Source organism: Acanthaster planci, linkage group LG07, assembly GCF_054643075.1.
Source record: "Acanthaster planci isolate LZ-2023a linkage group LG07, COTS_SCS, whole genome shotgun sequence".
Lineage (NCBI taxonomy): Eukaryota > Metazoa > Echinodermata > Asteroidea > Valvatida > Acanthasteridae > Acanthaster > Acanthaster planci.
The window spans coordinates 12537317-12558934 of record NC_141783.1 but is presented as its reverse complement, the minus strand read 5'-3'; the positions used below and the strand labels follow the sequence as shown (position 1 = coordinate 12558934).

The 21618-nt window shown below is 40.5% G+C and overlaps 2 protein-coding genes across 14 annotated transcripts in view; both read left to right on the top strand.

The window, feature by feature from the left end:
• Nucleotides 1-6715, top strand: part of LOC110981780 (uncharacterized) — a 42410-nt gene extending 35695 nt beyond the window's left edge. For 8 of the 11 annotated variants that reach the window (XM_087139004.1, XM_087139002.1, XM_087138994.1 and 5 more), the window contains 4 exons: nucleotides 972-1067; nucleotides 1506-1604; nucleotides 2038-2133; nucleotides 4225-6715. In XM_087139004.1, coding sequence (XP_086995130.1) covers nucleotides 972-1067; nucleotides 1506-1604; nucleotides 2038-2133; nucleotides 4225-4380 — 447 coding nt within the window. In that variant the 3' untranslated portion in view covers nucleotides 4381-6715. The remainder of the gene's footprint in view (nucleotides 1-971; nucleotides 1068-1505; nucleotides 1605-2037; nucleotides 2134-4224) is intronic. The other 3 variants (XM_087139000.1, XM_087138999.1, XM_087139003.1) reach the window with 3 other exon arrangements.
• Nucleotides 6716-7331: 616 nt separating this feature from the next.
• The window catches only part of LOC110981858 (uncharacterized), a 29232-nt gene continuing 14945 nt past the window's right edge, over nucleotides 7332-21618 (top strand). Inside the window, exons 1-6 of one of the 3 annotated variants that reach the window (XM_022239842.2) lie at nucleotides 7332-7445; nucleotides 17377-17436; nucleotides 19126-19155; nucleotides 19836-20033; nucleotides 20794-21065; nucleotides 21524-21556. In XM_022239842.2, coding sequence (XP_022095534.2) covers nucleotides 19882-20033; nucleotides 20794-21065; nucleotides 21524-21556 — 457 coding nt within the window. In that variant the 5' untranslated portion in view covers nucleotides 7332-7445; nucleotides 17377-17436; nucleotides 19126-19155; nucleotides 19836-19881. The other 2 variants (XM_022239841.2, XM_022239843.2) reach the window with 2 other exon arrangements.

The following is a 21618-nucleotide window of genomic DNA, read 5'->3' as shown; positions in this document are numbered from 1 at the left end:
AACAATGACCACCACAAAGGCGGGGTGGGGGTCTCTCTGTCCCATATCTCACATCAAATGCAACTCAGTGCATTTTTCTAACGAAGGACGGCAAAAAGTTACCAACACAAATTGAGCAAATCTTAACAGAAATGCTGTGAAATCACAATTGAACAATTGCACTTATTCTTTGGAAGACAGTTTCAGCTTGTAGAAGCAATTTGATTAAAAATCTAGTGTGTTTTGTGATTCTCCCACTTTTTGTATTCCACAATTTTTATTTTGTACCGAAAAACTCCATACATGGCAACAAAAGAGGGCGCACACATGTCTGGTCCCCAGATGCTATACACCTCTATTGATAAATTTCCCTCAGCCACGCGAACCAGGCTGGAAATCCGGTTGCAGAGTGATGCCGTTTACTTGCTGTGTATCAGTTGCAAAACTGGAGTGTGTTTCTATAATGTTGGGAAAAAACATCTGAATTAGTGTCCCTGAATGGGAAAAGGTGGAAAAGACTGTTGAGAAGTGGTGGAATGTTTCTGACTGTGACATTAAGGAGCGCGGTGTAGTTGACAAGTGTGGTCAGAATCTAAATCAGTAGAGGAAGTGTCAGGTAGATTTGCCTTAAAAATGCTTAAATTCATGAAGGGTTATATGTGAGCAAGAGGTACAACCTGGGAACGCAGATGTCACAGGTAGGGAGGAGAAAGGTAAGTCTGAATGTCTTAAGCCAATTTTGAAGGCTTGCCTCCTTATGATTTCACTACATACATGTACATGACACCTCGAGCAAAGGTGTCTTGCTCTATGCATAGACATCAGGCACTGCCATACCTATATGTACGATGCCTGCTCATTACTTATCAGACATGCTTCTGACATGTTATTCAAGGACTTAACTCTTTCACCACAGTCATGTTTGTCCCAATATTGCTAACACAAAACCAAAAAGTCTGTTGAAGTCTTTCCCCCATTAATTCTCTCTCCAGGATGGACTGACGGCATTGCACACGGCTGCCAGACATGATGTAGATTCCTGTAAATTGCTGCTTGATGCTGGAGCTCGCATTGACATCGCATCCAAGGTGAACAACTTGTTACTGTTGTCAAGTTGCATGTCCCATTGAAACCATTATGCCTTTGGCATAGGTGGTCAAGATGGAAATTCATGCGCGCACCAGCTGTGGTGCGAGGATAGTTTGACAAACTATTCTTGTTGCCTATATGGAATCAGCCCTCGGGATATGGTTGTTCAGCTATATGGTTTGCAGTAGGCTTTTTCTTGTTAGAGAAGGCACCATCAACTTGAAATTTGAAAGATGAAATGGAAGGAACCATTACAGCACAATAGAAAGTATAGTTAACGGCGATACAGCTTATGTCAGTCATGTTTGTGCAGGAAGAAATCATCTAATTGTTGAATCACAGTTGATGCCTTGTTAAGTCATGAAGTGTCGACTCAAAGCAGCCTGTTGAGATGGAACCTCATGAATATGCATTAAATTTGACTTTTCTGTTTCTAGGAAGGCACTTTGCCCCAGCACTCTGCAGCCGCCAGTGGGAATGCCAAGTCACTGCAGTACCTCCTCGACAAAGGTGCTGCCGTCGATGCCGTGGATAAGGTGAGTAGGCCCAGCTCCGCGCACCATCATTGTGATTCACCTGTTGACCAGATATGAAAAGCCAGTAGGATTGATGACTCTCTGAAAATTACACAAGATGGATTAAGAGAGAGTTGTTTGGGGAGAAATGCGGCTCCACTGAGGCGCCGTTACTGGAAATTTGAGACAGTGATTCTGCAGGCAATTTGTCTGCAGCATATCACCTGAAGTGCCACAGAGTATCTCATTCTGTCAAGAAGAACAGGCTGTTAACGCTGTACAAGGGGAAGAACAGAACTTGGATTCAGTTGAGGTAGAAGATGCAGAATGCTATTATTGGGAACTCGGTTGATATTAATGGAATTGCTGTACGCTTACACCACACAACCTGGGGTTGGAAGACCAAATTATTTGATGGATATTTTCCCATTTCCCTCTATTTTCCATGACACAGCTCCTTTGTACTCCACTCCATTATGCTGTGATGAACAACGAGAAATGCGTCAGGATTCTACTCTTGGCCGGGGCAGATGCAACTCTTAAGACAGTGGTATCCCAGACATTCCTGTTTTGTTTTTGAGAATCACACGGTTGGCCCTGCTGAGCTTCTCTGCTCTCGGCGGTGCCAACTGGGAATTTTGGCAATTTTTAAAACTTTGCCACTACATGGCAACTTTTCTTTTTCTGCAGTCATGCGCATTCACTTCATTTACAGGACCCTGTAGAGGGTTCTGCTTGATGTTTGTGTAGAAAATGAATTGGTGTCAGCAAAAGCTGATGTCGTATTATCCGGCCGGGCTGCCGGATAGGTTTCTGCGCCGCAAGCGCAAGGTTCTCACTGATACGACCGCGATTAACGGACGACGATACTGTCTCTGTTGTTTACTCTACAACTGACGAAATCTTTATTGAAGCTCTCCTCAATAAAATAGGGTTAACAGACCGATTGGATGGTATATGGGTTGACAGGCCGACGGACGGACGGACGGACCCCTGTAATATTAGGAAAATAACACAATTACTTACATGTACAGTATATAATACAACACTTACTACACACAACCTGCATGGTGCAAATACTGTGCACACACACTGGTAGTAAAAAGTCATAGGTCATACACAGTGGTTGGAGTGTATAGCCTTGAGTTCTTGTTATAACCAAAACACAGCTGTTTCTGAAGGAATGCGACCAATTACACAACACTTTCTTTGGGTAGTCTTCACACAACACATCATAAAATGACTTAGCGCACAAATAAAACCTCTTAATCTGTGTTGGTGAGCACATACTAACTTTCCAATCTGGCATACAAAATCATGTAAAAAAACAGTTGTAAAAGTCAGAGTGTGAAACTGCTTGGAATATAAATATACAGTATAATTCCGGAGCTAACCTGGATATGCTAACTTGGCTTCTCTCCTACTACTGGCTACATCTGCCTCAACACAAGTCAACACAGATGCCACTTGAGCTATATAATAGAACAGAAATTCATCCTTACAATGTGTACAAACATCATCCTTAATTACAAACTAGGACATTGTTGAATCCAGTGTGCCAAACAAGGGGGTAATCAGAACAAATGGAGAAAAGAGTACACTGTAAAATAACTTCATGTGAATGCCATGATTGTGATTGATCATAAAAACAAGCTAACAATACAAGTCCATCAACATCAGAAGTAACACAGTCTATTATACTAAGTAATCAAAATAAATTTAAAAATGAAGTTACACACAGGTAGATTACTAAGGACAGCAACTCACCCATATGGCTACTGTGTAAACTTGAGTGTCGGGCTGTTGACCAGTGGTCTGCTGGGTGGTGGTGCAGACTGAATTCTGACCCCAAAATAGGCCCTTAAATGCCTAAGATAGTCTCTTGATGGACATTTCCATCAAGACTATGATTGGTCACTTGCAAGTTTGACCAACCCTTCCTCAAAGTTTGATTTGCATATAAGCTTCCCCATTGGTCAAATCTTTGAAGGTTCATTGTGTAACTCTGCTAATCAGCAGGATCAGCAGATTTTCTCCCAGGGTCCAACAACCTGCAACCTCCAATTTGCTAAATCTCCCAAAGAATGAAAACCGACATTCTGTTTCTAAAAATACTTGGTCAGGACTGTGGGAAAGTTCCCCTAAAACAATGGACTGGGTTAGGAAGTGAGGTAAACATCATGACCTCCATCATTGCATACCACAGATAGTTCCGTTTGGAATGTATAAGTTTGGAAAGTATCCCGGGAACGAGGGGAGCAGAATAAGATAATTACTAGACTGGGTTAGGAAGTGAGGTAAACATCATGACCTCCACCATTGCATACCACAGATAGTTCCGTTTGGAATGTATAAGTTTGGAAAGTTTCCTGCTAGTAAGCAGGAGGTCGTGGGTTCGAGTCCCACCCGAGTAAGCTTGTGAGGTTTTTTTCGCAAGCTCTCGGACAAGCACTGAGCATACAGTGTTTATTAATATACGTTGGGTAAGGGCAAACCCGTTATATATAAAAAAAAGAAATGTAAGATGTTAAACCCACACAAATTATACGTTTTTCCATTTCCTGACACTAAGGTCTGGCATTGCACTCCATGGCTATCCAAGTGTATGTAAACTTTCGAGCACATCTGTTCTTGTCTTCAGATCGGTCTTTCAGCGTACGCCATGTGCATGCAGTTGAACCCAGATAAGAAAATACTGGCCACACTTCTTGGTAAAGGAAAGCCCAAGTCCGCAGATGACAGTGACGGTACGGAGGAGGAGGAATCAGGATCATCCAGCTCTGACGAGGAAGCCTAACCAACCTAAGGTGACTGATTTCTTGATGGTAGCCATGTCACCCCAGGGATGCCCCATGGCAAACAAGTTTATTTCAGTTACCATGGCAAGAAAAGACGAAGAAGAGTGCAGTTTTACAGGTTGGTAGAAAACCCCAGATATGAGAGAAAACCCAGGAAGTAGACAAGGACTGAAAATACAATCCCCATGTCGTCTGGGGCGGAATTCAAAATGGAGTTGAGGAGGCGAGGCAAGTTCCACTGTGCCAACCTGACACCCCTTCACTGGTGGTGCATGTATTTTACAGATAGTCTCCTTTCTTGGCCATGCACAAGATGGTTAATGCAGCGAATGCCCTGTGACTGGCTCTCGGTCAATTAAGAGGGGTTTGAAACTCATTTGCAGTATCTCCCTTGAAAATGCATCAACTCCACGGTTTGCAAATCTGTGGGGCACATCCAACAGAAGACACAGTGATAGCTCATCTTGGACATGACCGTCGATTCCAAAGACAAACCCTGCCACTGCAACTGCAAGACTGTACGTGTATAAAAAGCTTTTCCCACTCAACCTCTTCAAGCCAAAAATGTTTACATCTTGCCTCAACTCTTAAAAGTAATTCTCTAGTAAATAGATTCAAAGTGAGTATTTTTGTAACTGCATAAATTGTATCCTGTATTTCACGTACCTACATTGATTGCCTGGTATAGTTTCAGTACAAGTTTTATGAGATGGTAGTGCTTTTGATGCAGACGTTTTCTCTTCAGTAAAATGCACATTTGCACTCTAAATTAAAGTGAAATAGAACCATGTAACATGGAAATGAATGATTAAATCATGGTGCATGTATTTAAAGGTTCCTTGTTCAATGTTTCGTTGAATGATGTGCAGAAGTTTGCCAGGAAAGTAGATTAAGCCAGACTTTACAACTTGACTTGAAATTCTAAGCATGTCATTCTTTAGGTATATGGAGTAACCAGAACTTAAGAGATTTACTGAAGTACTGAGCCAGAAGTAAATACGGCTGTATACACACCTCGACTTAATGTGATTCGCTGTAGAGATCAGAATACTGTCACCGTTCCAACCAAGTGATTAAGCGTTTAAACAAATATTAGGAAGCCTGTCACAAAGTATTCCAGTACGACTTTTAAAATGTCAGGAAAAAAATTGAAAAGATGCATTCTCAAAGATTGCAGAAAATTACATTGTGTGGGAAGGATTGCCTATTACTGAATCCCTGTGATCAAAATTACCTATAGTAATGCTTCTAGTACCTTTGAAACAGAAGCTCCAACTTGTTACATCTTTTGTACCTGCCAAGTCTGGCATAGAATTTGTAATGTAATTCTAGAACTGGTTTTTGACATATCTGATTTTTAATTTACATGTTTGTGCCTCTTTAGATGTTTATAGCGTACATTTTAGAAAATGGTCAAAACTTTCGTTCTCAAATTTTGTATTGTGTGCTTAAAAAAGTTGTATTGTCGGATGTTTGCAGGAGATTGGTGAGAGGAATGGCATGTACAAGAAGATTTGGTTTGTAATTTACATTGTGAAATAGTGGATTGAAAGAGATGTGAAAGTTCAAAGGACTTTTTGGATCCCTTTTTTTTGGAGGGGAGGATGTTTTTCAAAGCCCAGATATTTTTATATATTATTTGATGAAAAGAATTTTATTTTATGAGGATGAACTTAAATATTTACCAAAGGAAATCATTGTCACTTCCCCAGTAAAACAAAATTTGAAACATAGTTCATGTACTGTTATAATCTTTTTAAAGACATTTAATAAACAGCTTTTTTTCTGTAGAATTTAACTGAAATATACTATAAGCCTAGGATATTGACCAAGGTAGAAGCATGAAATGCGATTTCCTTAACTTGACTATTTAAAGCAGTCTTCTGAAATTAAAAATTTTCTTTGTTAATGAAATGAATACAAAGTTGATAGGGTGCTTATGAATTGTGAGGTCGAGTCTGTGGGCCAGTTACTGAGATCCAATTTTACGGGTACCTGTCTTGCTGTTGATTTGATTTTGTAAATCACCTGTGGGTTGGGATGTAACTAGTGGATTCGAATTGACTCCCATCCCAACTTTTTTTCTCTTTTTTGGAAAGCACCATTGTATTTGTTATCTAACCATCGAAATAAGTGACAAATTATGAAAGTAACTTTTGAAGTGTAAGCCATTTAAAAGAATCTTGCCCTATGTACGTAAATCAGAAGAAAGCCTCAACATGTTTTACCCATAAATTATCCATTTTCGTATAATCAGGATGCCAAAATAGATGATACTAAACAGAACTCAAATTTACTCTTTCCAGTGTAAAATAAACCAGAATTAACTACTCATTTTTGTGGATCTGGTTAATTTTCTGTGGTGCTTGGAAGGGTTAGGGTTCTTTCAGGGAACTAGTTCTTGGTGGGGTCCATAAAGTGGGCCCCCTAGTCTTTTTATTTTTAATTTTCTTTTTTATGTTAGTGGTTGATCGATAGACGTGAGTCGTATTCCTGTATGTACAGTTTAAATTTGAAACCCGTAATGGGATGGTACCAGGTAATTTTGGGGGTCGGAGTGAAATCGTAGAATATAGTCTGGCTCTTTGAATTTAACGTTTTCAAATAAATACACAACGTAGTGGAATATGACCGAAATTGCGGACGCCGCGAGTACGGTCTATTCCGTCCAATCGTCTGTAGCGCCCTCAGATAGCAGAAAGAACCATTTAGAACTTTTGGCAAATCGTATCAGTGCATTCATTTCAACTAGTAAAAAGGGGTTTTTGTTCAGTTCATTTTTTAAAAGTACATTTATGAAAATTGTCTTATTTATTCTTAATAATTTCGAAAATCAGGAATGACGCTTACATCAACTACTAGAAATAAAAGTCACACCAACTGCGAGTAATAAAAAAGTGGCACGTGCTATGCCTGGTTTCGCACGCGCGCAGATATAGATGCGCAGTCTGGTCGTCCAGTACTAGTGCATGCAGTGTGCATGGTCAGTGCAGAACAGCTGAACAGCGTGGTGTGGAAGCTTGGAAAGTTTTCTGAATGCAGTTGTTCCTGAACAAAAATACAGGTTTGTCTTAAAACCATTTATTTATTCACTACTTGGAACGTAATTCAGGGAAAATACAGGAAAAAATTCCATACTCTTTGACTACTTCAATCATCGCCAGATCATTGGTCGCAACAGTCCAACGTTAGCCTAGCCCAGGCCTATGTAACGTTACTGCCACAGTGACATGCCTTTGGAAAAACTGGCAAAATGTGGGGGACAGCAAATGTAAAATCTATGTGTTTCGATTCATTTATAAGAGCTGTAAGGGGTGTTCATCTGTTGTGAGCCAAGATCTTTCTTAGGATCTAAACAGAGAGAAATATGGCATATGAAATTGACATTTATTTCAAAATAGGGAAAGTTTCAACTTAAAATATGTAGGGCATAGGCCTACATCATTTGTACATGTATGGACGCCACTTGACACCCTGTGCACATAAGTTATGGTCTGAAAAATTGCATGTAGGCCTAGGCCTACATGTATTTTCTAAGATTTTTCTGGACATTTTTTTGCTTTCTGACAGTTAATACGTCGAGGTAGAGAATAATTACTGCCATTAGTATATGGAACTCTTCCCCAAAATAGAGATGTCTCTAATGTTCTTTCAGGATTAACCCTTAAATGTTAACTTTGCATGTCATAAAGAAATCAACAGGTTGGGGGCCAAACCACAATCTAGTGACAACGCTAGACCATGCATATAGGCCTACTGCTTGATTGTGTGACGATGATGTTAATTTCTGAGCAATTTCTCTGATCATTGTTTGCAGATGACATTGAACTCTTTATCGAGGAAAAACTTCAATACAAATAGGGGCCTTGCTGTGATTGCTAAAATTTGCATGAAGCTTGCTACCCAGGATCTAAATGAAACTTTCCTTTTATTTGGACTCTGTAAAAGCAGATCCAGGAGATATTTTGGTTGAATCTTGCATTGGATGTGTTGAATTTTTATCGATGGGTAGGCGAGTTCCGAAAATGAAACAGTTATTGGGAGCAAAATAAAGTTTTGCTGAAGCTTACTGTATGCACAGTTGCCATTACAGATCTCCATTGCTTTACCATGGCAATTTTATGATGGAGGTTTACCAAATTAGCCATCAAAAATAGTTTTGCCATACTGATAGACTCCAAGTCCACTGGTAACGCCATGATGGCAGTGTTGGTTACAGGTACTTCCATTCAGTGACCAACCATAGATGGGCTTTCATTTTGATAGGGGTCAGGAAAACAAATAGGAAAAGAGAGGAGCTGTGTTGTGATTGGTTAAGCTGTCATACAGCTGACAGTGATTGAGAATGCATGCTCCTGATTTTCTGTAATGTGGATGGGCAAAATGCTAATGAATTTCACCATTTTAATGAGGATGTAAGGTTAATGAACCGTGCCCCTCCATCAGTTGACATCACCAAGAAGGCATGTATGAAAATTGCTATCTTTAAGGTTTGTATAAACCTGACAGATCTGGAAGTACGCTACCGGCATGATTGTTTCATTATTTTCCCAAAATCTTGCGGTAAAATCATTATCACGTAACCTGATAAAAATGAAGCCATCGCTGCTTGAACAAACGACTTTAGCAGAAACTAGCAATGTCCCCGACCCGGTCAATCCTATCACAGCAAGTTAACTTGGGTAGGTCTGCCTATGGAGTTGAACCAATTCTGAAAAGAGTATTTTGTGCAAGTACCTTTCAATTTTTATCAAGTTATTTGGGAAAAGTGAGAGAAAGTAAACAGTTTGTGCTGCATTTTTTGTTTGGGCTTTATGTTTAACTGCCTAGCTGCAGCATGTATAGGGGTAGGTCAATGTCAACCTGTATTTTGGGGCGTGGCATTTTGCAGGACACACACAGTACATCTTTTAACAGCCAAATGGTTGCAGAGGAGGAAAATGTATATAAAACTACTGTCATCGTCCAACTGCGATTTCAGTTACGTTCCAACGCTCTGCAGCATGCATGACATGTACATGTACCGTAGGCACCAAATTGCAGTGGTCACACACAGGCAGTCGGACAGCTGTTGATGTTGACACTCTCTGAATCAAATCCACCCGCCAGGTGACTTGTGAATATTCATGAGATATTCTATTTACCCAGCAGTCTGGCGAGCTCAGGCTGGCATCTGTTGGGGGAGGTCCTATTTCAGTTACACACTTGGCATTGTGAGGGTCGGATGTGTGACCTAATTAAAAAGACAAGTATTTTTTTATCCTTTTAAACAAGAAGGACCAGGGTGATTACACAAACGGACAGTCCGTTTGTAAATGTATTTTAATATGTGATTTTGAACCACTGACAATCTCTAAGTTTTCTGTGGTGATTATTTCATTGAATAGCCAACAGAGTATATGATGTGAACACCCCTTGTAATGGAATGGTAGCTCCCATTAAGTGACCTAGACAGGTTCAAGCACTGGATCCAGTGAACAGTGACCTTTATGTCATTGTGCATTGCATTTGCTCTGTCTTCTGGTTTACAATACACATGTGTGGAAATGGAATGACGGTTATAACCAGGCAGTCAATTGAAACTGTACAGGAAATGAGCATGCTATAATTACAGTGATTGGGGTAGAAATTGGCATCTACTCCAAGAAAGGGAGTTCTACCAGATGATTGTTTGATTAATTGGTTATTGAGGACATTCAGGAGGGGCATGGTACAACAAATTGAACAATGATGAAGTTGAGGAGTTCCAGATTGACACGCCAGCGGTCATTACAGACCTTGGAGGAAGGAACACATGCACAGACGCAGGATAAATCCCCATTCTTGCCTCAAACGTCTGTTGAAGATGGAACCAGGTAATGTTGGCACAAGGGTGCAGGAAATGCTCATTTTCATTCACTACATGTACCGTTTCAGATTCATTGGGCTTGCTGTTCTGCCTCTTTAGAACGAAGAGCTTTGTCGTTTTAAAAAAACTGTGGATACATATTCCCAGGTGCTGGACTCATGCTGTTTGAATTACTCGGGGAGGAGGGGGGAGACTAGGTCATCTGTGGACAGAATCGTCGCCTGGTTTGCCAGTCGTTCCTGTTTTTCCTACAAATGGCATTATGGCAAGGTGACAGGGTTGGGTAGGCTTTGCCTTTTTAATTGTTCACAACAGGATATCTGGGTGAAGTTGTCTTGATTTTTAAAATCCATCGTTTCATTTCAATTTTTACGCCTTGTAGAGTGTTGCATCTAATAGTATGCTCGTGGGTGTTTCGGTCTGTTAAGTTTCTTAAGATAGCAATTTGAAATTGCAGTTTCATGACGGTGTACCAGTGACCTTGGATATACTATGATCAAATATCAAAATCTAGTTTTATCTCTTTTGCCCCATCCACATCTTTTATCAGAAAAACTTTAAAACACTGTTTGTAATGTTAAAACCAACATGCCAAGGAATATTCCATTACTGACAGAGATGGTCCTGGGGCAGAACTCAGCACTGAAACTGAGCGGGTCTGTGCGAAGCACTCTTTTGTCATGTTGGAAATTTTCATGTTACATGTACATGTACAAGAACACAGTGCATGTACAGTGCGTACATACATGCACCAGACACGTAGACCTCTGTTTACTTCTGTACTGTCAACTTTTTAATATAATAGCTCCATGATGAAACACCGTACACATGATGTCACATTCAGAAGGACCAGTACCTCCATACCAGGCAAGATATGGGACGGAGGGATATCCCCCCTTACCTGTCCAATCCCTACACACTCTAGACTATTGTTACCTAACACATCCCTCCTAGAAGTCTGTAAAGAATTCCTGAGATTCCGATCAAACAATGACCAACACAAAGGTGGGGGGGTTCTCTCCGTCCCATATCTTGCTTCAAATGAGTACCTCAGTGTAGACCTCACAACAAAGTTCACGCACCTGCACATGACAATGTTATGAGTGTGTACCTGTACATGTACTTTATTCTTTTGTGTATCCATGCGCCCACTCACTCATCTGGACTTTACCTTTCTTGTTGAGGGGTGGGGGGGTTGGTGCCTGTGAGCTAGGGATTAATAAACTCATACTATTTGTCATAGGTATGAACCAGTGTGAAAACACCTCATTGAAGCTCTGTAAACTCCCTGTGTGTTTATCAGCTTTGCTAAGATGGTAACATAATGCATGTAACTGTCACTGTTTGCAGGTTGGATGATGCACTTTTGATAGGGGCATGTATGGATTAAAGGAACAACTTCCTTATATCAGCTGGCAGTTGGCAAAGCTACTGAGCTCAAGTTGTTTCCATTGCCACATGTTGCGTTATCACTTTGAATTTGCAGGGTGCCTGTGCTACATCAGCCAATTTGCCAAATGAATTTGCCACAGATAAGAAGAGAAATAGTTATTTTTGATAACCTCTGGAGAACCCAGCTGTCACAATTTTCATGACAAATGACAAATACTGTATGACGGTCATAGTGTGAAACGCATTTTTAACAGGAGTGGAGCTACATTTACATTGTACGTGTGCATTCACCTCGGCACGGGTATACTTAAATTGAGCTATGGAGGAATAAAAAAAAATGTTTCAGATAATTACCACTGCCTGCAGGGCTTATGACAACTGACAAGACTGATTTTTCTGTTTGTTTGTGTGCTTTTGTTTGAGGGAGAAAGATAGGATTGCGCTGTTGAAGCAGATAAAAGTTCCATGATTAAATTGGTCCAGGAATGTTTGCACTTTAGATATTACATTTAAGTTGCATTATGTGGGATAATGGCTTTGTCACCATGTTGGATTTCATTAAATCCTTGACACGTTCTTTCCTTTTACTGAGTATTCACTTCCAGGATCAAACACACTATTTAGCAGGTGTTGGGTTTTTTAGATAACTACTCAGTCATCGTTGAACTGTTAATGACTATTATGTTGTTCAAGTGCGTGTGCATTTGTATGAGCGTTGGACATGCTCATGGTTTGACGAATCATTGAATCTATATATGTTTTACATTATAACATATCAGTATGACCCGTAGATCCTGAAGATTCTTAAATCACCTTCAAAATGTGGATGATTTTGCAGGATTGGGGCTATTTTCTTGGATTTTTCTGATGCTGAAATTGTACTGGAACTGTACTACAGGAGTCACGGTACACGTATAAGAACAGATGAGCTTTACATAGTGAGGTGTCTGTATTGTACATGTACATGTACAAGACATGCACGTGGCTGGTGTTAATGTGTGAGATGTAGAACCAGTGTGCTTTGCTGCTTATCTGTTATATCCATGTACATGCATGTTGGTAAACATGTACCGGTACCCAGGTACTTGTTGGCGCCTGTAGGTCTTCAAGCATAGTCTCTGATTCAGAGAATGTTTAGGAGTTATGTGTTCAATATGTATATGTTTGTGCTTTAATTAACCCTAACACTCCTCAGTCCTCCAGCAGGTGAAGGATTGAGGAGGTTAAGGGTTAAGGACTCTGTGGCATGCATGGCTTTGTACACGGTACCAGGACTTCTTGAGATTGTACGTTTTTATGAGATACATGTAATTATTAGAATGGACTGAAAACCACATGTTGCAAGCAGCTGTGTTTGTTGGAACATCTCGACTTGTCCTGCTGCAGCGTTAACAACGCATGTACAAGTACGCACGTTTGTAGTTAATAGCTACATTGTAGCATATACATGTATCTTGAGGCACATGGATCTTGGACAAGATCATCAGATTATCCCAGACCAGCTGCACCCTACAACCAAGAAATCAATATTACCTCCACGGTTATAGATCTTGTGACTACACCCTTTATCCTGAGGGCATTTGATGTGACCTGCTTAGCCCTTGAAGACAGATTAATTGGCTGTTTGTTGTACTGTAACCCTGTTTAATGCATTGTTTTCAGTAGGGTGGGTGCTGACACATGCACATGTATTTGTGTACACCAGTCATGGATTTAACTGTGTAGAAAGGACAAGTTGGCTTTGTGTGTGGTGGTAACACAGTTCAAAATTTTAATACATTTCAACATTCTTAGACTGAAACAGTTTTTGTATGAACGGTTGCATTCCATGGCCCTTTGACACACTCTACATGTAATGATAATGGTATAGTATCGAATATTTATAACGCACCGGTATCCGCCTCGAGAGACGCTCATGCACTGGTACATGTACATTGTTCCTGGCTTACAGTGTAATTTTTGAGCTTAACAATGATTGAGTTGCTGGATACTGGATCATATCCATTTGTGTCAAATTAAAATTGTTCACTAGGCTTGTCTTTCCAGGCTATTTGTAAAGCAGGAATAATTTCACAGCTACCAATGAAAAGCCAACCCATTATGCCTGCCCAACCCCCCCAGAGGGCTTGAATTGGCTTATGAAATGATAGCAGTGTGGGCATGGACACGTTTTTGTGGAGGTTTTGTTTTCAAACTGAGACCTGGAAGACACGGTTCGCTTCCCAGTGGCGTGTAGTGTGAATAGTCTCCCTCAGTTGAAGAGCTAGACTTTTCTCTAAAGTCAATAGTGTTTGAGAGTAAAACACACACAGTCCGCTGCACACATTGTAATCACGCCTCACCCACTACTGTGTCTATCAATTGGTCAGGCTAGGGGAGCATCTATAGCGGTCTATTTTTTATTTCATGGTGCAGTGCAAAAAAAAAGCCACATGTGTCGCCTAATTCTGAAAAGTGTTACGTGGATTGAGACCAAAGCAAATTTATTTTCATTTATGTAACTGTACCATTGGAAAGCTGCATTCTCTGGTGCTGTGTGTGTATTTTTTGGCTACTTGAACTGCGTGCGAGTGGGATACCAGAATACAGTATGTTTGCAAATGTGCACACAGTTTTCTGGGAGGAAAATCTGGAAATGCCCAAGTACATGTGATTTTTTATTTCCCGTACTTTGAAATTGAAATACCGATCGAGGAATATTTGCAGCAGTGAACATGTGCAACGTACATGCACGTAGATTTATTGGTTGAACACATGGTTCAGTGTCTATACATGTACGTATTGTACATGTAGCTACATGTATCGCCTTGGGAGGCCAGTAAAGAACTCTGAAGCATTCATTATCTGTACATGTATATGTACATGTACATATAATGTTCTCACATGGCCCCAATATTGAAGTGTGACTGTCTTGAAAATTGAAAAAAAAAAGTTTCCAGTGCACACAATGTGCATGTGCGTGTATGAGGGAGCAGGTAGCCTTCATTTTTACGTGCCTATTGTACCATGACCAATCTCATTCTCTGGCATTGTTTACCAAATCAAATGTATGCAGTTTGTTCAGTAGAATCCTCGGGGAACAAAAAAAAATTAATCAAGATTAGAGATTTGGAAGTGAGTTACATGTGATATGTATCGTATTTGTCCTTGTCATGTAATACCAGAATCCTAGCACTCTCTTCCCCAAACCCTGATAACAGCCCTTTCGGATTCCAGAACATAAGGAATTAAAATAATGAACACCTTTCCACTGACTCCACATGAATATTTTGTGAAATGCCAAGTTTCATAGGAACAACACCAGAGGATTGCCAAGGGTACTTGATTGAATTAGAAGCCTGCCAAATCTGTATGCAATAAATGGGTGATCTCAGCATGTGCATACTCACAGTCGTACAAGGAGGGTAATTTAATGGATTGGCAAGCCTTATTAACTCCATCACCAGACCGAAACTCGATGTCAGAAGATTTGATTGTGGATATCGTTTTGACCAACCAGTATCACTTAACTGAGGTTGTGATTTAACAGAACTAAAATTACTGTGGAGTTTATGATCTTTAGTGACCGTAAACAGTGCTAGTTGATAGCTGAATGTTTGATGCAACCGAGACACTCGCTGTTTTATGAGGGAGGTTGCATGTGAACATTTTGTCAGAGAATGTAAAACTGATATCTTGGCTTTAAAACCAACTTTATCGCCCAATCAAAAGTTGGGGTTCCTTCTTATCGAACACACCATTCCATATCCTTATTTCTCTTAGGAGAGATAATAGAAATCTGCCTAAAGGGTTAATGAAACTGAGTTGGCAGAAACCAAGTATGATATGGACTACAATGAGGAATTACATGTAAATACATGCGGGGTAACCTTTTGGAGTAATGCATGAGTGACCATCATCAGCTGTGCTGGGTAACACACCTGGAGATCACTCGTGTCACATCACAAAGCCGCGGGACTGAAGACGTCACAAGATTAGTGCCAACCTCTTCTGGATCGTCATAGTGCCGGTTCATGTTCTACGGGTACTCTGGTACATCCAGCTGCAAAACAAGTTGTGCTCCAAGACAAAAATCCCCCTCCAGAATATTTATTGCTTCAAACCATGTCCAATGATTGTCCAGCTCTTTTTCTTTGAATTGCTGCTGAACTGGTTTAAGGAAATTACTGACTGTTTTGAAAACCCAGTGTGTAAATGTTGGTCTAGCCAGGGACCGAGGTCGATACAACACGTGTTATCCACAGGAACCATCTGTCTGTTGGATCCATCTCGAATTGTCATTTCCTGTTGTCACAGTGGATAGTGAAATACAGGACGAACCCTAATGTTGGGGTTCATTCATTACGCCAGCTTGTCTTCCTGTTGTTTTACCCTGATGGTGTCTACAGTAGTGTGAATCATAGCGTGGCGATACACGTGGCATTTTTCGAGGGTTTCTTGTACCACCAGTTCCCCAGGTCTGTTTTTGAACTGAACTCGAGCTGTTTTACAGGTACAGGTGAGTGTGATGCACAGTTTTTGTGCCCTCTTGCAAGTTGGCGTTGACTGTTGCAGAACGGCTATGCACTGCATGTGAAATTCACACAATGTACAATGTACATGTATTCTTGGTGCTGTGTTATCCATGTCGATAAAGGGCTGAAGTTGTGGTTTGAAAAGTGCATTTGAAGTCTTGCAAACACGGAAGCCCAGTCACCATCAGCTGCTCAAATTCCACTCATTCTCAAAAACTACTGTAAAACTGGTAAGACAATTTAAACTGAATTGTGCTGCTGAGAAGGCAAGCTTTTTTTTGGGGGGGGAGGAGAAAACTCTTGGTGCAAATTTTCCGTGCCAGTTTTACGCCTCTTTTGGAGCAAATACCATTTAAAAGGGACCATTCTATGCCATACTGTTCCAACAAAAACTGACCAAGCCTGAACCATTTCCGAATTTCTGATATCTGAGACACAATTACCAGGTAGACAGTGAAGAAAATAACCAACACAAGTGAAAGGCCATGCGCATGTATTCAATCATCACTGTTCACTGGGCTTGTATTGCACGGATACACGTGTATTTGGCTTGGCCCGACTTTTTGCCCTTTCCTTCCTCCTCAGCATGCATAATTACCCTGTGTCAGATGTGTTCTGGTCTGTTTGACTGCTTTCAAATGTGTGTTCTTTGATGTGATCATTAATAATGCGAATAATACATTTTAATTGGTGTTGCTGATGAGTTGGTTAAGCCAGCAGCTAGGACGGTATAATCCAATGTTATGGAATCAGATCCAGCCATACTGTATGGCACTGTGTACATGTACAGTATTCTGAAAGCCCAAATCACTGTGTAATTTAGTCATGCCTCTACCGCTCATAGAAAACATGATTGTATTGTACGTGTGTGACTACATGTAGGCTTGAAAGTAGTTGAAACAAGTTGATTCAGTTTGGAATTTCAATTTACACCGTGTACATGTAAATGATGATACATATGTGCAAATTTAATTCCTATAGATGCAAGCAGGAAGACTTTTGAACGGCTTTGCTGTTGTCAAACTTCTGTTTTCATATTGACGCAGTACTCTTAATTTGTGTGAACGCAAGGTGTGTTTAGAAAGGATTTGTCAAAGATTAGTTATTTGAATAAATGTTGAAAGATTCTGTTTTTGTGAAATATTTTTTCTCGTTGGCATGCATGAAGGAAAAGCTTTCAAAGTACATGTAGGTGTTCTTACATTTTGACAAACGGTAACAACAATTATTTTCTATTTTAGTGACAAGCCAAGATTGAAATTTGACTCGCCAGAGAAAACGGAAGAGTGGCTAGCGTCGAGGTAAGTCTTGAAATAAAATGATCGTGAGAAAGAGTGTATTTCTTTGAAGAGATGGCATGGCTATTGCAGTGAAAAAACTTTAATTCACTTTGCCATCACCGCTGTTTGACTTTATCCATGGTGACCGTTTATAACAAGAAACATTAAATACATGGACACTAATGATGGCTCACCTGGGGGGGTTCTTCCATGCATACAAAAAGGGTACAGGAAAAGTGTAATAACAGAAAAATCCTGTTTTAAAATTACGATCTTCAAACGTTCTGATATCGAGGATTATTTAAATTTTTACTCACAAATGTCTCAAATGTGTACATGAGGCACCTGTTTATAGATGATTCCAGTTGTAAAGGATTTCTATTGTTCCTGTGTAATCATTGAATCCTACATGTGAACACATGAGCATGCACTCACCGTGGACGTGTAATGGACCTTTCCCATGAAATATGCAAATTGGACGGGCGCATGCGCGCTACTACCACTGGTTGGCAAGTGCGGCCGTCAACATTGTCGGCAGTGTAGGCGAGCTGCTAGTTACCATAACCTGGACCATTGATGGTCAATCCAAACGATATTACAGCCTTTGCCTGATACTTGAGCACGTTTTTCTTGAAACTAAGTGAAGTTTTCAGTGTCCAGAGGTTGGAAAGTAACAGTTCCTTGTCTTTAAGTTTGGCACTCATGTCAAACTGTACTAGCACAGAAATGGCGATAGTGACACGCGCATGGAGATTTGTATTATTACAAATCAAAGATTTAAGCAACTTTGCCAACCAATGGTAGTAATTTGCATGCACCTGCCTTATTTTAAAGAAATCCATTGGTTTAACCGAGTATGGTGAAAGACAGAATGGTTTCACTCTTAAACAGTATTTTTCACTGTACTTTAGAGATTTGCCTGGTTTAACCAGCGCACCATAACGCTGCCGATAACTGGGAACCAGACTGATAACAGGATGGCATGGCCAACTGTACGTGCACACATGGTGCTAGTTCTTGGCCATACTGTATGCATACTGTACTGGGTCAGACACAAGCACATGGCTATTTGTAGAGTGCACATTGGTTTCACTCGATCGCACTCGATGTGTGCCTGCTTTAGTCCACAGAAGGTATAAGACACGTCCAAGCATTCATGGTACATTTCAATTGGATCCCTTTCACCTACCCCCTTCCATCATACAACTTGTTCATTAATGTATCGTTTGTCACGCAAGGTTAAGTGAGAATACTATCTGCCCCGTACTGAAGTGCATCGTCAATTGGCGAAAGAAAAACAGGTGGTTACAAGCGGGTTGGTGCATGCGTTCTACATGTCCGCAAAGACATACATGCTGCAATAAATTAGTTATGCGTACTCAGCGTGTCAAATGTGCATATACTTCCGTGCCTCATGGTGCGCCTATGCGGTGAGCACATGTACCAATAAAACACACCCTCTTTTGTTCCGCTCGGAGCAGATTGTCAACAGTATTTGAACAAGTCCAGTTCCTGTACGATTTATGAGCTGTAAAAATGCAATGAAAGTGAACAGTATTTCATTAACATGATAGGCGTCCAATTCAGTTACGGAAAGCTCCTGGTATGATCCTTGGGCCCATAACAGAATTTGGACCGGCCAGAACTGTTTTGTCTAGTGTTGTAAATTTCTGATAAAATGTAGATTTGGGCTCTTTTTTCTTTGTGCAGGGAGAAAACAGACTACACATATGCCAGAAGGTATGTACCGTTGGTTGGTTATAGAGTCGTATTGATGAGAGAAATGAAGTGCAATTTTTTTCAGTTTTTATTTTGTAGAAATGCAAATTTGTTTCTAGTGATGACTCCTAAACTAAAATACATGTACATACCGGCAGGCTTTAGTGTATGGGGTGATTATTCAAATATGCAAATATTTGTCCATCCATTTAATTGAATATGCAAAAGCAGAAACATTCACATTTTGCTTGCAACACCTTGAAATATGCTTATAGAATGCAGTTTTGTTTATTTAACCCTAACAGCCCTCAGTCCTCCAACAGGTGAAGGATCGAGGACTGTTAGGGTTAATATTTTTTTATTTCCCCGATTTTAAGCTCCCAATATTCAGTGTTGGAAATAAATATACATGGCAATCAAGCAAATATTCATGTATTCAATTATTCTGCGCATCCCTATTAGTGTGGATATATATCAGAGTTTTGTGATGGAGAATTAAGTCACATATAAAATTTTACCCTGTTTCAAAAATAAAAAAACAAACAAATTTTCCGTCCCACATACCTGCTTGCTACCGTATTTCATTTTGATAATTTCTACCAAAATATTACTGCATGCGTCATGTTATCTCATTTTTATTGAATGGATGTAACATGCAGTGCATGGCAAGTTTAAATTCTTTTTTCCCTTGTAACCGGCAGTGCAAGCTATACTTCCAACGGCTTGTACAGCTACGAGATTCCCATTATGTCTCGGGTGTCCCGCGATTCTTTTGTTCGAGATGCCAGCTTGGCATCCAGACGTCGAGAGCTCCAGCGAGAGGTGTCAGCGAGCCCCAACAGACGCAGTAGCCGACTGGCCAAGAAGTACGGCGTGCATGAGTCCTCTTATGAATCAAGGTAAAAACCACGAAGGTGGAAGCAGTCTGTCAGCTCAGTATTCCAACAGAACATGCCCAAAATGATGTGCACCTGAGGTCGCTCAGGAATAGTCATACGTGCACGCAAGGTCTTACCCTATTAGCGCGGCCATCTGTCAACTCACCTGTGTGCTTTGTTCTTGAATAGCCTTGGCTTTTTGAAATACTTGACTGGCTCACTGAAAATCTCAACATCCCTGCCCACGTGGATTGTTGTCAGAAAAGAGAAGTTGATAGGACGTTTTTACCTTGCAGAATAATTTTCTCCCCAGTTGTCACCACCAGCTGTTTGAAAAAGGATGACCAAACTTCCTTGGGGCAATTCTCCACAAGGGTGGAAATTCAGTCACATTGTTTGTGTCCTTATCTTTAGTCATAATTCACAAAGATAGAAGTGTTTCCCCCCCAAAAAATTGGAATTGAATGTAATAGTGCTAACAATTTCTGTCTTTGTTTCAAAATACATGTACTTTTATCTTAAATTAAGAATAACAATGAAATCAGTGAAAAGCTTGACCATTTTTTGACAGGGAATCACCTCTGGATCATTTGACATCTCTTGGAAAATGAGAGAACCTTGCTAGAAACCAGAGTTTGGAGTACAACCACTTTTACTAAACATACACTTGATGCTTATGTGATATGCCATTGGTTTCCTGCACAGTTAGGGATTTCAGAGGATCCGGGAATTTCCAAGTTTCAGGATTGTGACTTAGTGAAAGAATTGTGTTTGTTTGTAGAGTGAACCAGTCGCAGACCCTTTCCTCGCTTCATGTGAGCCATAATGAAAGCCACAGCACCACCAACATGCAGACAGCTTCTTCCAGCAGTCGCTTTGAGGAGGATGAAGCCACTTCAAGTGCAGACTCAGTCTGGCCATCTTCCGCATCGACCGTGGCGTCATCAGCATCGCAGATGGCATCGTCGTCCCGAGTGATGCGAGGGTCGGGCGCAACGGCACGGGGAGGAACGTATCAGGTTCAGAGGGAGCACTCAATCAATCATATGTATGGTAAGAAGACGTGTTATTGTCTTTAAATGCCTCACTGCGAAAGCAGATATTGCAGAGCACCGCATCCCTCTTTCTGAAGATCTCAGTCAAACTTTAGCATGACACAACGGCTTCATGAATGCGGGATTTCATCAATCAAAGGAGTACTTAATTTAGAACAGAATTATGGAAGAAACCTAAACAAGTGTAAAGTTTGTTGCAGTGCCGTAGACTGAGTGTTTGTATCAAGTAAGTTTGCATTTTCATTAAATATGGATCTTACTTTTCTTGTTTACACAGGGGTGTGAGAATTCAGCTTTTTTTTGTTGAGATGTTGACCCTAAACATCGGCTTTTTTGTATACCTGGTCTGTACAAAAGTATAGGAACTTTTTACATTTCCGCTTGTTGCTAGCTGTTGTCAGCTTTAGTTTTAAGTGGCTACTCACTCCCATGTTTACATCATTATTTTCTTTGCAGGGCTCGATGCCAATGAGGAAAGTGAAATATCAGGTAAAGATTTCAGACTAGACATCCATGCTCTATTTTGTGACTAAAACTGAATTGCCAGCATT